The sequence below is a fragment of the Anomaloglossus baeobatrachus genome, chromosome 2 (genome assembly GCF_048569485.1).
Source record: "Anomaloglossus baeobatrachus isolate aAnoBae1 chromosome 2, aAnoBae1.hap1, whole genome shotgun sequence".
Lineage (NCBI taxonomy): Eukaryota > Metazoa > Chordata > Amphibia > Anura > Aromobatidae > Anomaloglossus > Anomaloglossus baeobatrachus.
The window spans coordinates 745813226-745827966 of record NC_134354.1 but is presented as its reverse complement, the minus strand read 5'-3'; the positions used below and the strand labels follow the sequence as shown (position 1 = coordinate 745827966).

Below are 14741 nucleotides of genomic sequence, written 5' to 3'. Positions count from 1 at the left end.
GTTTTTACCCTGCTTATCTTCAGCAAACTGTTTGCGGGTTTTCTTGTGCATCATCTTTAGCAGAGGCTTCCTTCTGGGACAACAGCCATGTAGACCAAATTGATGCAGTGTGCGATGTATGGTCTGAGCACTGACAGACTGACCAGCACCCCTGTAACCTCTGCAGCAATGCTGGCAGCGCTCATACATTTATTTTGAGAAGACAACCTCTGGACCTGACACTGAGCATGTGCACTCAACTTCTTTGGTCGACCATGGCAAGGCCTGTTCTAAGTGGAACATGTCTTGTTAAACTGCTGTATGGTCATGGCCACCGTGCTGTAGCTCAGTTTCAGGGTGTTGGCAATCTTCTTATAGCCTATGTCATCCTTATGTACAGCAATAATTATTTTTTTCAGATCCTCAGTGAATTGTTGGTCATGAGGTGCCATGTTGAACTTCCAGTGACCAGTATGAGAGTGTGTGAGCGATAACACCAAATATAACACCCCTGCTCCCCATTCACACCTGAGACCTTGTAACACTAATGAGTTACATGACCAGGAGGGAAAATGGCTAATTAGGTACAATTTGGCCATTTTCACTTAGGGCTGTAGCTGTACTCACTTTTGTTGCCAATGGTTTAGACATCAATGGCTATGTCTTGAGTTATTTAGAGGACACCAAATGTACACTGTTATACAAACTACACATTGACTACTTTACATTGTATCAAAATTACAAAAATGTGAGCAGTGTTGTCACGGGGTATGTAATAACAGAACAGGGGCTGCTAAGCTGGCTCGAGACCCTGCGCTGTCCCTTATCTCGGAGGTAGGCTTGATGGTAGCCAGGTCAGCGTGACCCTGACTCCTGTCCGAGCCCTGATCTTACTCCCCCCACCCTGGGGCTAGAAACCCAGTAACAAAACCCCACAGAAAAGACACGGACAAGGGAGAACAAGACCTCGTACACACTGCACTCAAACACAAAGGAAAGACAATATGTGTACATGGCAATAAAGAAACGTGTAGGGAATAAACTCAGTCACAACAGAAAAAAGTCCACACCCTGCAGAACAGCAACTGTAGTTCACCATGAATGGAATAACCACTGAGATTAGGATCATTGAAGCTATTTTTGGCAGTCTCCTACTACACTTCCCAGCCTTAAATAGGAAAAAACCAGCTGTGGATGTTAATTAGCAACCTGGCTCTCAGAAGAGTTGCACTCTGCTTAAAAAAAAATTAACTCCTGCACGGCTGGGAGAAGTGAAACAGCTCAGCCGACGCCCAGCAAGCTAAGCACTTAAGAAAGACCAGGTTGTCTGTCGGACTCTGCAATGTGAACAGAGTCTGATGCCGTAAAAGTAATCCATGTGTGCGGACCCCGACAGCGCATGAGAAGTGTGCTCGCTTTTGTAATACAATATATATATATATATATATAATATATATATATATGTCGCGGGCGGAGAGGACGACACTGCGCTGTGCTCGCTAACCCTCGGGTCCGGCGCTGCTGCCATGGCTGCTCGGTGGCTCGAGCGGTGGGCCGGATCCGGGGACTCGAGCGGCGCTCCTCGCCCGTGAGTGAAAGGGGTGGTTGGTTTGGGGGATTTAGTCTGTGACGCCACCCACGGGTCGTGGTGAAGATGTGGGCACCACCGCTGCTGGTGACGGGGATCCCGGGAGCGATGGTAGGGAGCAGCTGGGATGTTGTTTTCCTCCTCCGTGGGTAGGGGTCGGTGATCCCGTGGCCCGATGATGTGACGGGGAGGCAGGATTGGTGAGGTGCAGGGTCACAGGGACGGCGCGGTGCCGGATGGCACGGGTGTACTCACTCAGCAAGAAAGGTACAAAGTCCTCAGTAAACCAAACGGCTGGATGGACGGGTCCCGCAGCCGGCTGCAGTGTCTCTCCCTGGACAGGTGATGGCGGCTGTCTTTCCCTGCACCTTGATGTTCTCCTTCTGACTACTATGGATTCCCAACGGTAGTCCGCTCCCCGGTGTATGGGTACCGGAGGAGCCCGTTTGCCCGCAGGCGCTGGCCCTTGGGTCTCTAGCCTTAGGCGGTAGCTGTATACCCTCACGGTGTGGGCGGTTGCCTTCAATCGGGACTTTTGGCGTTGTGAAACCCCTGGGGTTCCAGTCACATTCGGATCTGACTATTGTCGGCGGCTCCAAGCCTGGTCGGGGTCCGATGGCCCTGCCTGTGTGTGCTGGCTTCACTTCGCTCCCCGGTCGGTACCTTCGGGCCGTCGCCCGACCCCGGTCCTACGGTTCCACGTTGCTCCACCACTCCTGCAGACGGCCACCACCGTCTGCCAACCTTGCTGTCAGTGCCTGGGCCACGAACCCAGACACCCAAGTGCTCACTCCTCACTCTTCACTGCTCAACACTGAACTGTCACTTTTCCCGCCTCCAGGCCTGTGAACTCCTCGGTGGGTGGAGCCAACCGCTTAGCTCCGCCCCACCTGGTGTGGACATCAGTCACTGGAGGGAGGCAACAAGGGTTTTTGTTTGGCTGGTGTCCCTGTCTAATGGGGCTGGGGGTGTTTGTGTGTTATCTGTGACGACCTGGCTAGGCCAGGGTGCCACATTCCCCCTTGGTGAAATGCAGACCGTCCGCGGGCTGCCCGTCCATCACCGGTTTTATTTTTCTTTTTAAAAACTGTAAAAATATAAATAACAGGTAAACATTTTCAAACATAAGTATTTTTGTTAGGACTCTTCAAACGTTGCACATATAAACACATTTTCAATAATGACGGACGGACGGATGTCTTCCGCTCTCCCACCCAAGCAACCTAGCCCTGATGCTGCCCCTAAGAAGTGGGCAGCACCCCTTGACCCCAGTCCAGGTTCAGGCTGCCCAAGCGGGAACGGGTACAGTTACTCGCACCCGGTTGTCACTTCTGGGGACCCCACGTCCTTGGGGGACCCCTGACCCCTGGAGGATGGCCACCGGTCCTGGTGGTGGCCGGGCCCCAGCCTGCTCTGCTGCGGGCCCTTCCTCCAATCTGCCTCTCCGGAGGCGGCTCCAACGGAATATCACCCCTCAACTTATTCACAAGCCCACAAGTTCGTGGGTGGCCTGCCAGTTCTCGGCCATGTCCATGAGTAGTCTCTCATGCAGGTTGTATAACACACAGGGTCCCTCCGGGGACAACTTGCCGGCAACGGCCGGAATAATCAGTTAGACAATCAGATGATGGTTCACGGTTGATTAATGTCATTCATTCAGCTGAGGGTCCCAACGGGGTACAACTTTATGCAACGGCGGACCGCTGCCACTTCCACTCTCTTCAAAATAAACGCGGGCATGCACATCCACTCTCCTGCCCAGGAGCCAGGACCACCTGGGTGCCCACAGCGCTGGCCACGACTGGCTTCTCACACTGCCGTGGGCCCCACCGATCAGTGGCTTGCCCCGGATCAGCCTGCGTGGGGGACGGGCCCAGCTGGAGTCCCTCCGTGCCGACTACGACCGGCACCTTCAGTAATGAGGGACCCCGCTGTGACGTGGCCTGCTCTGCCGCTTGGCAGCCGCGTCCCCGCCGTGCCCGAGCCAAGGCCGGGTGTCTGGACTTCTGGGCGAGGGTCGCCTCCGTTGCAGCCGGGTGGACTGCCGGGGCCATCGTCATCTCCGTCGTGGCTGGGATGGAAGCCGGGACGGGTGCCAGGGCGGTGACAAAGGTAAGGCCCGGGGGCCCCAGATCTGGGCCCTCTCCCACAGACGCTGCGGGCTCTGCTACTGGTGGCAGGGGTAACGGGTCTGTCGGGGCGTTGGCCGTGGGTATGGGCAGTGAGGGCGGTAGCGTGGTGGACGGCAGCAGGCCGGGCCCCTCAGCCGTATCGACCGGTCCCTTGGGGACATAGGGGCGTGGGTCGCTTACCCGCTCCTCTGAGACCACCTCCACTTTGGATGCCCAAACGGTTGCGGCCATGCCCTTCATCTCCGACATCCACTTCGCCAGCATGAAGTGTACTTAGGCCTGGAGCTCCTGGCAGATCTTGCAGCTGGATCCAGGAATGTTTCTCAGCAGAGTCCTGGCGTCCCTGCACGCTGCAGCGCTAGTTACATGCCGCCGCGGCTGCGACCGCCGCTCCTCCAACAGCTCCGTCGGGCGCAGACATCTTTTTCCCGTCCCCCCTTGGTACTCTTCAGCACTTCCATTTGTTGGGGGCGGGGCTTCGCTTTCGCGCCTTCCCTGCTCAGAGAAGATGCTCGAGCGGGAGATTTTCGCGCCAAGATGGCGGAGCTTCAAAATTTTCGGCCGGACACCGCCGGCGGAGATCACAAGGTGCACTTCTACTGGTAAGTAGATGGGTTCAATCCTGTTCGTGACGCCAAGTTGTCGCGGGCGGGGAGGACGCCACTGCGCTGCGCTCGCTAACGCTCGGGTCCAGGGCTGCTGCGATGGCTGCTCGGTGGCTCGACCGGTGGGCCGGATCCGGGGACTCGAGCGGCGCTCCTCGCCCGTGAGTGGAAGGGGTGGTTGGTTTGGGGGATTTAGTCCGTGACGCCACCCACGGGTCGTGGTGAAGATGGGCACCACCGCTGCTGGTGACGGGGATCCCGAGAGCGATGGTAGGGAGCAGCTGGGATGTTGTTTTCCCCCTCTGTGGGTAGGGGTCGGTGGTCCCGGGGCCTGATGATGTGACAGAGAGGCAGGATTGGTGAGGTGCAGAGTCGCAGGGACAGCGCGGCGCGGTGCCGGATGGCACGGGTGTACTCACTCAGCAAGAAAGGTACAAAGACCTCGGTAAACCAAACAGCTGGATGGACGGGTCCCACAGCCGGCTGCAGTGTCTCTCCCCGGACAGGTGATGGCGGCTGTCTTTCCCTGCACCTTGATGTTCTCCTTCTGACTACTATGGATTCCCAACGGTAGTCCGCTCCCCGGTGTATGGGTACCGGAGGAGCCCGTGTGCCCGCAGGCGCTGGCCCTTGGGTCTCTAGCCTTAGGCGGTAGCTGTATACCCTCACGGTGTGGGCGGTTGCCTTCACTCGGGACTTTTGCCGTTGTGAAACCCCTGGGGTTCCAGTCACATTCGGATCTGACTATTGTCGGCGGCTCCAAGCCTGGTCGGGGTCCGATGGCCCTGCCTGTGTGTGCTGGCTTCACTTCGCTCCCCGGTCGGTACCGGCGGGCCGTCGCCCGACCCCGGTCCTACGGTTCCGCGTTGATCCACCACTCCTGCAGACGGCCACCACCGTCTGCCAACCTTGCTGTCAGTGCCTGGGCCACAAACCCAGACACCCAAGTGCTCACTCCTCACTCTTCACTGCTCAACACTGAGCTGTCACTTTTCCCGCCTCCAGGCCTGTGAACTCCTCGGTGGGTGGAGCCAACTGCTTAGCTCCGCCCCACCTAGTGTGGACATCAGTCACTGGAGGGAGGTAACAAGGGTTTTTGTTTGGCTGGTGTCCCTGTCTAATGGGGGTGGGGGTGTTTGTGTGTTATCTGTGACGACCTGGCAAGGCCAGGGCGCCACATATAATGTGTATATATATATATATATATATATATATATATATATATATATATATATACATATATATATATATATATATATATAAATATAAAAATATGCCATCCTGATGGCCTTGCATGATCAAAAAAAGTGTCTGGCTGTATTTCTCAGCACTGAGGATGCTATTAGTCTTTAAGTCCTGACGAAATACCCAAGTACATTTGGCTGACGTGTCTCCACATTAGCAAGAATCCACCATACCTCACTGTTGCCCTCAGACGCAGAAAAGATTTTTTGAAATGTACTGAAGTTATTTGAGAGGTTATCCTATTTGGAGTATTTATCACATGTTTAAGGGATATGCTATAAGTTTCCTATAGAAGCAGGTCCCACTGCTGGGTTCATACTTGCTTCAGAACTCCAAAACAAGTTAATGAAGTGAGCGACCACTAACTTCAATTTCCAGTGGCACACAACAGTATTCTCATTTTGAGATAGATGATAGTCTTTGGACCTGCATCTTATCGGACCTGCAAGGTACTGCACATCCTGTTGATTCAGATATGTAGTAACAAATTAAGGAAATACTGAAATTAAATTTAAAGGGAACCTGACAGGTGCAATATGCACTCAGGACCGCGAGCAGTTCTGGGAACATATTGCTAATCCCTGCCTAACCTTCTCTGTATCTAGTAGCATAGATAAAGAGATCTTTAAAAAAAGTATTTCTAAAGATCGTTTCTGATATGCAAATGAGGCCATGGACTAGTCTCAAGGGCGTGAGTTCCCTTGGCTAGTCGACCCACATAGCATGTTAGCATACCCCTGTGGGCGTACTAACATGCTAATGAATGCGCACCGACACTGCACATACCTCACTCTTTATGGCAGCCAGCGGAGGATGGTTGACACTGCATATTATCCAGAGTACCCGGGACTTCCGATCATGTGCACTAAATTGGTGTAAGTGCAGCGCCCCACGGGGCAGGCGATTAACTTACTCGTTGCTGGGCCATCGACTGTCATTGTCACAGGCAGCCTAGCTCGGCTCCGTTTTCCCGAGGCATACAGAAGATGGTTTAGGGGAATGAATGATGGGGGTAGTAGTGAGGTGAATGTCGTGACGCCACCGGTGGTATGCGGCCAGGAAATCGGCCGTTGCTGCTGCTGCCGCTAACCTTCGGGGCGGATGATGAGGGGAGTAGTAATGGAGCGGCAGTGCCGGGAATAAAGAGATGGAGTCTATTGCTGCAGTTACAGGTTGTTCACTCACTTTTTGTGCTGTGCCGCTCACCCAGGTTATACCAGTCACTTGCCGTGATGGGCCCTATCAAACTCGAATCCTTTTAGAGATTAGACCGGTGTGGTGTTCGGTGGGTTCTCTCCTTGTAGCGCTTGTACAGTGGATCCCCTGGCTTGAAGCTACATGAGGACCCAGGTTTTCACAAGTAGTAATCTTGTCCCTATAGGTAAATGCCGTGGTTCCGATATGGGGTCTGGCGTTATGCAAGGCCCCGGATTCTCTCTGGCACTGTGCTTTAGGGCACTGTGTGGCCAGGGAAGCTTGAAACCAATGTGAAGTAAGGTCTGCCCTAGGGTCCTGCCACCCTGTGTTGTGTTCTGTGGGGAGCAGATGCCCTTTCCCCATGGCAACCATGTGAACTTTTCCTCCTTCCCACCGGAGCACCTGTCAGACACGTCTCCTGATGGAGAACTCCTTAACTGTTGTGTTGGCTCCTGACTCCCCCTGCTGGCTGCTCCTCCCCCCTCCCAGGTCCTAGGCTAGTGGGAATGGGGCCCCTGTATAAGGGCATTCTGTAAATGCTATTCTGTAGGCGACCCCTTTATTACCCTACCCTAGCCCAGTCCCCAGTGGGAACAGGGCAACCTGGTGTGTATTTGAGTGTAAGTGGTGAAACCGGGACTGACTTCCTCAGGATCCGAGTTTAGCATTACACCCAACTTTGGGTGCAATACTCTGTGGCGATTGAAGCCTCAGGAGTGCCACATAAGCTTCCCGGCTTCAGTGAGGTATAGTGTGCATGACTGGAAGTGCTGAGGACTCCGGATCATGCGCAGTGCACATCCATCCTCCGCCGACAGACATCAAGACTGAGGTGTGTGTGGAAATGTTAGCATGTTAGTACATCCACAGGGGCATGCTAACATGCTATGTATGCCGGAAAGCCAAGGAACTCACGCCCCTCTTACTAGTCCCTGTGCTCATTAGCATATAAGAAACAATCTATAGAAATACTTTTTCTAAAGATCTCTTTATCTATGCTGGTGTATACAGGGACAGTTAGGCAGGGATTAGCAATATGCACCAAGAACTGCTTGTGGTTCTGAGTGCATATTGCACTTGACAGGTTCCCTTTAAGATGAGGAATATAGAAACCCAGTATTTTGCAAATAATATATCATTTAATTCCTTTGCACACAGCTATAAAATATCCAGAATAAGGTAAAAAGTTCTCTCTCAATCCATTCAGAGAGGTCTCTCGTGTATATCATTTGCCGTAGCATTTATAGTGCTGATATTTAGAGGAATTGACCTGAATAGTCTGCCCTTTCGCAATATTGTATCATCAAACCCTCTGATCCATGGATATTTTCAGTGAATTATATTCTGGTATAACTGTCAGGCCAGAACACAGTAGGTAGTATATCCATTTCCCTGTACTGTACTTCATCTGAAAAGTCATTAATTCCAAAATAGTGTTCTAGTATAGTGGCCGATATGCTTCTCAAGAGATGCAGTTTTCGGATAATGCCATTTTAATGGAAGCTGTTTGATTCCTTGTATTCTTCCTACCTATGAAGAGAACATCAATTTCTAGGTTTACTGAGCACACTTCTTTTTTTTTTCAAAAGCCATGGTAGCACTTAAAGCTGAGCAATTCAGTTTGCATTGTCCTGGTCCTGGGTTCAGACTGATCATTTGTGGCAGCCGGTCTTTTCTACTCGGCATCTTTGGTCTGGCGTCTTGGGCAACTCAGCACTTATCAGGCCCCATGACATCAAGTCAGGCCTAGGGCCTAAGCCTCACGCAACATCATGACGTTGTAAAGCCTAGAAAGTGGCAAGAGGTCCCCAAGATAGGTGCCGGAACAGGGCAGCGCAAATCTAATTGCTCATGACTAATAACACCCTTTTGTCAGTTTGCTCATACATTTGCAAGAACATCACAATACAAAGTTATAAAAAAAGATGTTTCAGAAGTGTTATTTCGTATAGATTTCTAGTACATACTGAAACTGAAACAGACATGTTTGGAGTAGTGACAGGTCGATAATAATCAAATCACAAGACCATCTACTATTTGGCCATAATGAGTGATACCTGCAATATTTTTTAATTAGAATATATCCTGCTCAGGGAAGTTAATAGAGTTAGACTTTCCCAATGAGGAACCAGACCATGCTCCAGCAAACCCAAAAAGTTGTAGTAGAAAACAATCCATTCTGGTGCTAATTTTCAAATCAGTCACAAAATAGGGTCTATTGTATGGTTAAGCCAATAAATCCTACTTATTCTAGGTATACAATATGATAAAAAATTTGTATATTGAAGTTAAAAGGAGACTGTCACTGGGTTATGCCAGTATAACCTACAAGGCACCACCACTAAAGCCACCACCATTACTGCAGTCCATTCACCTGTTTTAAGCCCCCAACTCCACCTTCATATGCCAAAATAAATACCTTATTTACTTCTAAAATACGTTGTGTTCTGCTTCGATGGGCATCTTTTTTTTTTCTTGGTGCCTCCTCAATCCCTTAGTTGCCAATCTCCTTTCTTGATTAATGTGGATGACATGTCCTACATCATCCAAAGATCGCAGTGAATCTGGTACCTGTGTAGTTGAACTGCAAACCTGCATAGGCGCTCTGTGTTCTACTCTACAAAAGGAGGTGCAATGTCCTATAACACACCGAAACCTTTTATCCTAAAAGTGAAGTCGGTGTCAGTATCTGCACAATACATTGCTTTGCCCTTTTCAAAGTGCCCCTGCACAGGCCAATGCTTTAACTAAAGAAGGTGCAAGGTTTATGGAGACTTGCAAATGACAAAGGACGTGTCAACCATATCTATCAAGCCAGAATTATGGCAACTGCAGGAAATGAATACGCCCAGAGAAAATGAAAAAAACGCCCATCAGGGTGGACCATGCCATTTGCCAGAAGTATATAAAATATTTTTTGGCATATGCAGGCGGAGTTGGGGACTTAGATACATGTCAAAGTCAAACGACTACAGTAAAAGAGCAGATAAAGATGTTGGCTTTAGTTTTCATTGAAAAATACTAGTGACGGTTAGCTGTACAGTAAAAATGGATGTCAACAAGGTATGGAAGTCTAATGGAGCTCCATTCAACACTGAACCCATTTAAGATTGACTCCAGATTAATCCGACATCCAATATTATTACAGGATTTAGAAGCTGTTACTAATGGCAAAAGACAAGTATATGGCGATAAGAAGCATTACCTCTGAGTATCCTAAAGTTGCATTTATTGATAGATTGGTCATGGAGAGTATATGGAATTATTCTTCAGAAGAACATGATCTGGCTGCCTTCAGTTGACTGACACCTCAGAGTTTACAATATGCTGTTTGTGCCTCGAACTGAAATGTTTTTTCTGGTTTTGAATACCCCCATCCCATGGCTTTCTCACCTTCCGCATGTCCAACTTTGAGTCTGTGAGCCCAGTGGCTCTGCTCGAGTTATTATTGTAATTATTGTAGCGCCATTAATTCCATGGCGCTTTACATATGAAAAGCGGTATACATAATAGGGACAATAATCATGAACAATACAAGGCACAGACAGATAAAGGAAGAGAGAGAACCCTGCCTGCGAGGTCTCACAGTCTACAAGGGATGGGTGAGGATACAGTAGGTGAGGGTGTAGTTGGTCGTGTGGTGATATTGTGAACTGAGGGTTACTGCAGGTTGTAGGCTTGTCGGAAGAGGTGGGTCTTCAGGTGTATTTTGAAGCTTTCCATGGTATGTGAGAGTCTGATATGCTGGGGTAGAGCATTCCAGAGTATGGGGGAGGCACGGGAGAAATCATGCATGCAATTGTGGGAGCAGGAGATAAGAGGGGTGTGGAGAAGAAGATCTTGTGAGGATTGGAGGTTACGTGCAGGTAAATACCGGGAGACTAAGTCACAGATGTATGGAGGAGACAGGTTGTGGATGGCTTTGTATGTCATGGTTAAGACTTTGAACTGGAGTCATTGGGCAATGGGAAGCTAGTGAGGGGATTGGCAGAGAGGAAAGGTTGGGGAGTAGCGGGAGGACAGGTGGATTAATCGGGCAGCATAGTTTAAAATAAATTGTAGAGGTGCTAGAGTGTTCAAAGGGAGGCCACAGGGCAGGAGGTTACAGTAGTCCAGTCAGGAGATAATAAGATCATGCACTAGTGTTTTTCCTGCTTCTTGGTTAAGGAATGTATTAATCCGGTAGTTGATGATATGAGCATCTCAGAGCCACTGGACTTTGTTATTGGCTGCACTGCTGTCAATGTGATGTTAGCACTGAAGTAATTAACAATTACCCGGCGCAGCTGCAGAGACTCAACGTAAAGTAACATTTGAGTTTTTTTCAAAACAATCTGCTGTCGAGAACATGAATATTCCCAAAACCCAAATACTTTTTCAATATTAAAACCGTATGTCGTAAAGTCCTATGTTAACTCTAATGGTGGCTCCAAATTGGCAGACTATTTTTAACGTTATTTCTCAATATTTCTGTTTCTATGAAGAAATTCATCGACACCAAATGTTTCATCTGAGAAAGAAGTGGTGCTGAAAAGTAGATACTTAGAGTTACCAAAAAGTTTGGGCTCAAGATTGACTCTAAATGTCAAACTATTGACATTCTGTTGATGAAGTAGTGACTTTTTTTGGTTATCTAAAATGTGTGCAACTTTTCATTGACCAGAAAACCCTCTGTATAATATTTGCTGTTTTCATCCACTTCAGAAACTGTAATAAGAGACACAATAATTAAATCAGAAATATCACAAAAGAACTAGCGCAAAAAGAAGCATAAAGACGGTGGAATAATAAGTAAGAGTGGAAAATCATTTAATAAGAAATGTGAATTTTGCTTTTTTTTTAGCCTTTTTTTACCTTTTTTGTTGTTGTTAAATTATACAGTATGTGCTTATTGTTCTTGTATTATGAATATCTCTGTTGTATAATGTATAATATATTTTGTATTATTTTGCTACTTTTGTATGTAATGTTATCTTTACATTTCTGTTTGTGATATAAACTATGTTCATTTATTATTTAATTTTATTTAATTATTTAAAATGCATTTCCAGTTTGCATTTTAAAGGGTATTTCAACCTTTATTACCATTACCCACAGAAACTTCTTTAAAAATATTGTAGAGTATTCTGGTGGCTTTCAAAAGTAGACAAAGAAGACCCTCAGTGGGTACCACTTCTGGTGCTATCTCCTGCCATCACAACCCACCATGTTGGGACAAAACATCCCGGTACTCACTCTTCCTCATTTCATTCCCATCCTTTGTGGGGACAAAAAGTTAATGAGACCCACAGGCCACACTTTTCTAACTTTTGGAGGATTAGGGAAGCCTAAAGCTTGTACACACAGCTAATAGAAGGCGAAAGGACCAACCTCTTATGAAATGTTTTGAAAAGTGGACATACATTTGAACAAAAGGGTTATGGATAAAGGTGAGTTAAAGGTCATAATACCCATTATCTATGTCAGATGGTTGAAAACGTATCACAATTTCTGTAATTTGTACCGTAGATTACATTGTCAAACGTATTAGTTTCTAAGTGTCTAAGATGTCACGGAATATACCAATGTCTAGGTACTTTGTGCCCTGAAGGTCCTTCAAAGAGTGAGTTACGCGTGTTTCTCCTTTAAGTTTTCTTCTTTTCATTATAGGAATCACCTTATGTAATGTACAAGAAAAACCATGAGCTGTTGGAAGGAAATGATAAGTTTGAAGGATATTGTGTAGATCTGGCATATGAAATTGCAAAGCATATTGGTATCAAGTATAAAATTGCAATTGTTCCTGATGGAAAATATGGAGCGAGGGATTCAGATACAAAGATATGGAATGGAATGGTGGGAGAACTTGTGTATGGGGTAAGCAAACTACCGTACATATGTTTTGTTTTTTTTTCTTTGTACTTTAAAGGAAAAATAGATGTAGGAGATAGAGTTTAGGGAGGGTGGATCTTTTATGTAGAGTTTAGGGAGGGTGTATCTTTTATGTAGAGGTCGGGGAGGGTGGATCTTTTATGTAGAGGTCAGTGATGGTGGGTCTTTTATGTAGAGGTCAGTGAGGGTGGGTCTTTTATGTAGAGGTCAGAGAAGGTGGGTCTTTTATGTAGAGGTCAGGGAAGGTGGGTCTTTTATGTAGAAGTCATGAAGGGTGTACTACCATGTGGGATACCTTCTTTGAGCTAGAATATCACAATTTTAATTAGTTTAAAGGGAACCGATCACCAGGTTTTTGTCATATAAAGTATGACCAGCATCTTTTAGCCTTTTGTTAAAACATTCTAGAATGCTGTATATATGTCCTCAAGACGCTCTACATGACGCAAAAAAGACCATATACTATGCTGAACTATGCACCAGTCCAGTTCGATAGGTGTCATTTTTCTCGATCCAGCGCCTTCTCTCTTCTTACTATTGCCTCCCTCCTTCTCTGCTTCTTATGGACGATGCATCCTTTATCATCCACACAGTGTCCTCCATTGCGCTCCTGAGCAGGCGCACTCTTCTCTGTCCTGGTGAAGGTAGAGAAAAGTACTGTAGTGCGCATGCGCCGGCTCACTCTGGCCTTTTCACACGCATTTGCACTACCGCAGTACTTTTTCTGCCCTCGGCAGGGCAGAGAGAAGTACCCCAGCAGAGGAACGCGATGGGACACTGCATGGATGACATAGGATGCGTCATTCACACAAAACAAGGGAAGAGGGAGGCGACAGCAAGAATAGAGGAGGCGCCAGATTAAGTCCACTGACGGCCATTGTACTGGACTACCCCGTAGGTGAGTTTAATTCTTGCGTTATACAGAATGGCTTGGGACATATATACAGCGCTCTAAAATGTAAAAAAAATAGGGCTTACTGGTGCTGCCCCTACTTTATATGGGGAAAACCTGGTGACAAGTCCCGTTTAAGAGTATGATTTATATTTACTTCAGAACTGCCCATATACTATAACCATCCAGGGAGTCGACAATTTATTTTGTACTGACATTGTAAAATGTCAATGCATAAAAATTTTGTGTGTACAGATTAGGAAGCACTGATAGCGCTTCTTCATCCAGACCCAACAGTCATGTCATGTCAAGTCCAAGAGACCTAGTCAGCTTTGCTACACTTCCAGGAAAATGAATATCCTTTGTAACTGGAACTAATATACAGTGTACCACAAATATGAGTACACCACTCAAATTTTTGTAAATATTTAATTATATCTATTCATGGGACAACACTAAAGATCTGACCCTTTGATACAATCTAAAGTAGTCAGTGTCCAGCTTGTATAACAGTGTAAATTTGGTGCCCTCTAAATAACTCAATACACAGTTATTAATGCCTAAACTACTGGCAAAAAAGTGAGTACACCCCACCTGATAATGGCCAAATTGTGCCCAAAGTGTTAGTATTTTGTTTCCACTATTATTTTCAAGCACTACCTTAACTCTCTTGGGTATAGATTTCCTTAGAACTTCACTGGAGCCACTGGATCCTCTTCCATCCTCTCTAATGACATCAATGAACTGGTGGATATAAGGGACCTTGCGCTGCTCAACTTTCTGTTTGAGGAGGCCCCACAGATGGCCAATATGGTTTAGGTCTGGAGACGCTTGGCCAGTCCAGCACATTTACCCTCAGTTTCTTTAGCAAAGCATTGGTGGTCTTGGAGGCGTGTTTAGGATTGTTATCATGTTGGAAAGTTGCCCTGTGGCCCAATTTTCCAAGGGAGGGGATCATGCTCTACCTCAGTATGTAAGCAAGGATGGTTGACCTTCCCGGTGAAAGACCTGGCTAATTTCCTGCCAGCGTTGAGAAACATGTGATGGTGTCTCCGCAGGCTTTCTTGTTTTGAATATTTCCCAGGGGGCATTGCTCTAGAATCACTGCGTTGACAAACACGTGATGGTGTCTCCGCGGTGTTGGATGTTGATCTCCCTAAGGTCAACCATCCTTGCTTATGTAGTCTTCTACTAGGCAATGCTCCCACTAGCCAGTTTCCTACCCCACACTG

General features: G+C 47.4%; 1 protein-coding gene across 8 annotated transcripts in view; it reads left to right on the top strand.

Annotated features, from left to right (window-relative positions):
* GRIA4 (glutamate ionotropic receptor AMPA type subunit 4) overlaps nucleotides 1-14741 on the top strand; it is a 552658-nt gene that overhangs the window by 472096 nt on the left and 65821 nt on the right. For all 8 annotated transcript variants that reach the window (XM_075337446.1, XM_075337445.1, XM_075337452.1 and 5 more), the window contains one exon: nucleotides 12396-12602. In XM_075337446.1, the coding sequence (XP_075193561.1) occupies nucleotides 12396-12602 (207 nt within the window). The remainder of the gene's footprint in view (nucleotides 1-12395; nucleotides 12603-14741) is intronic.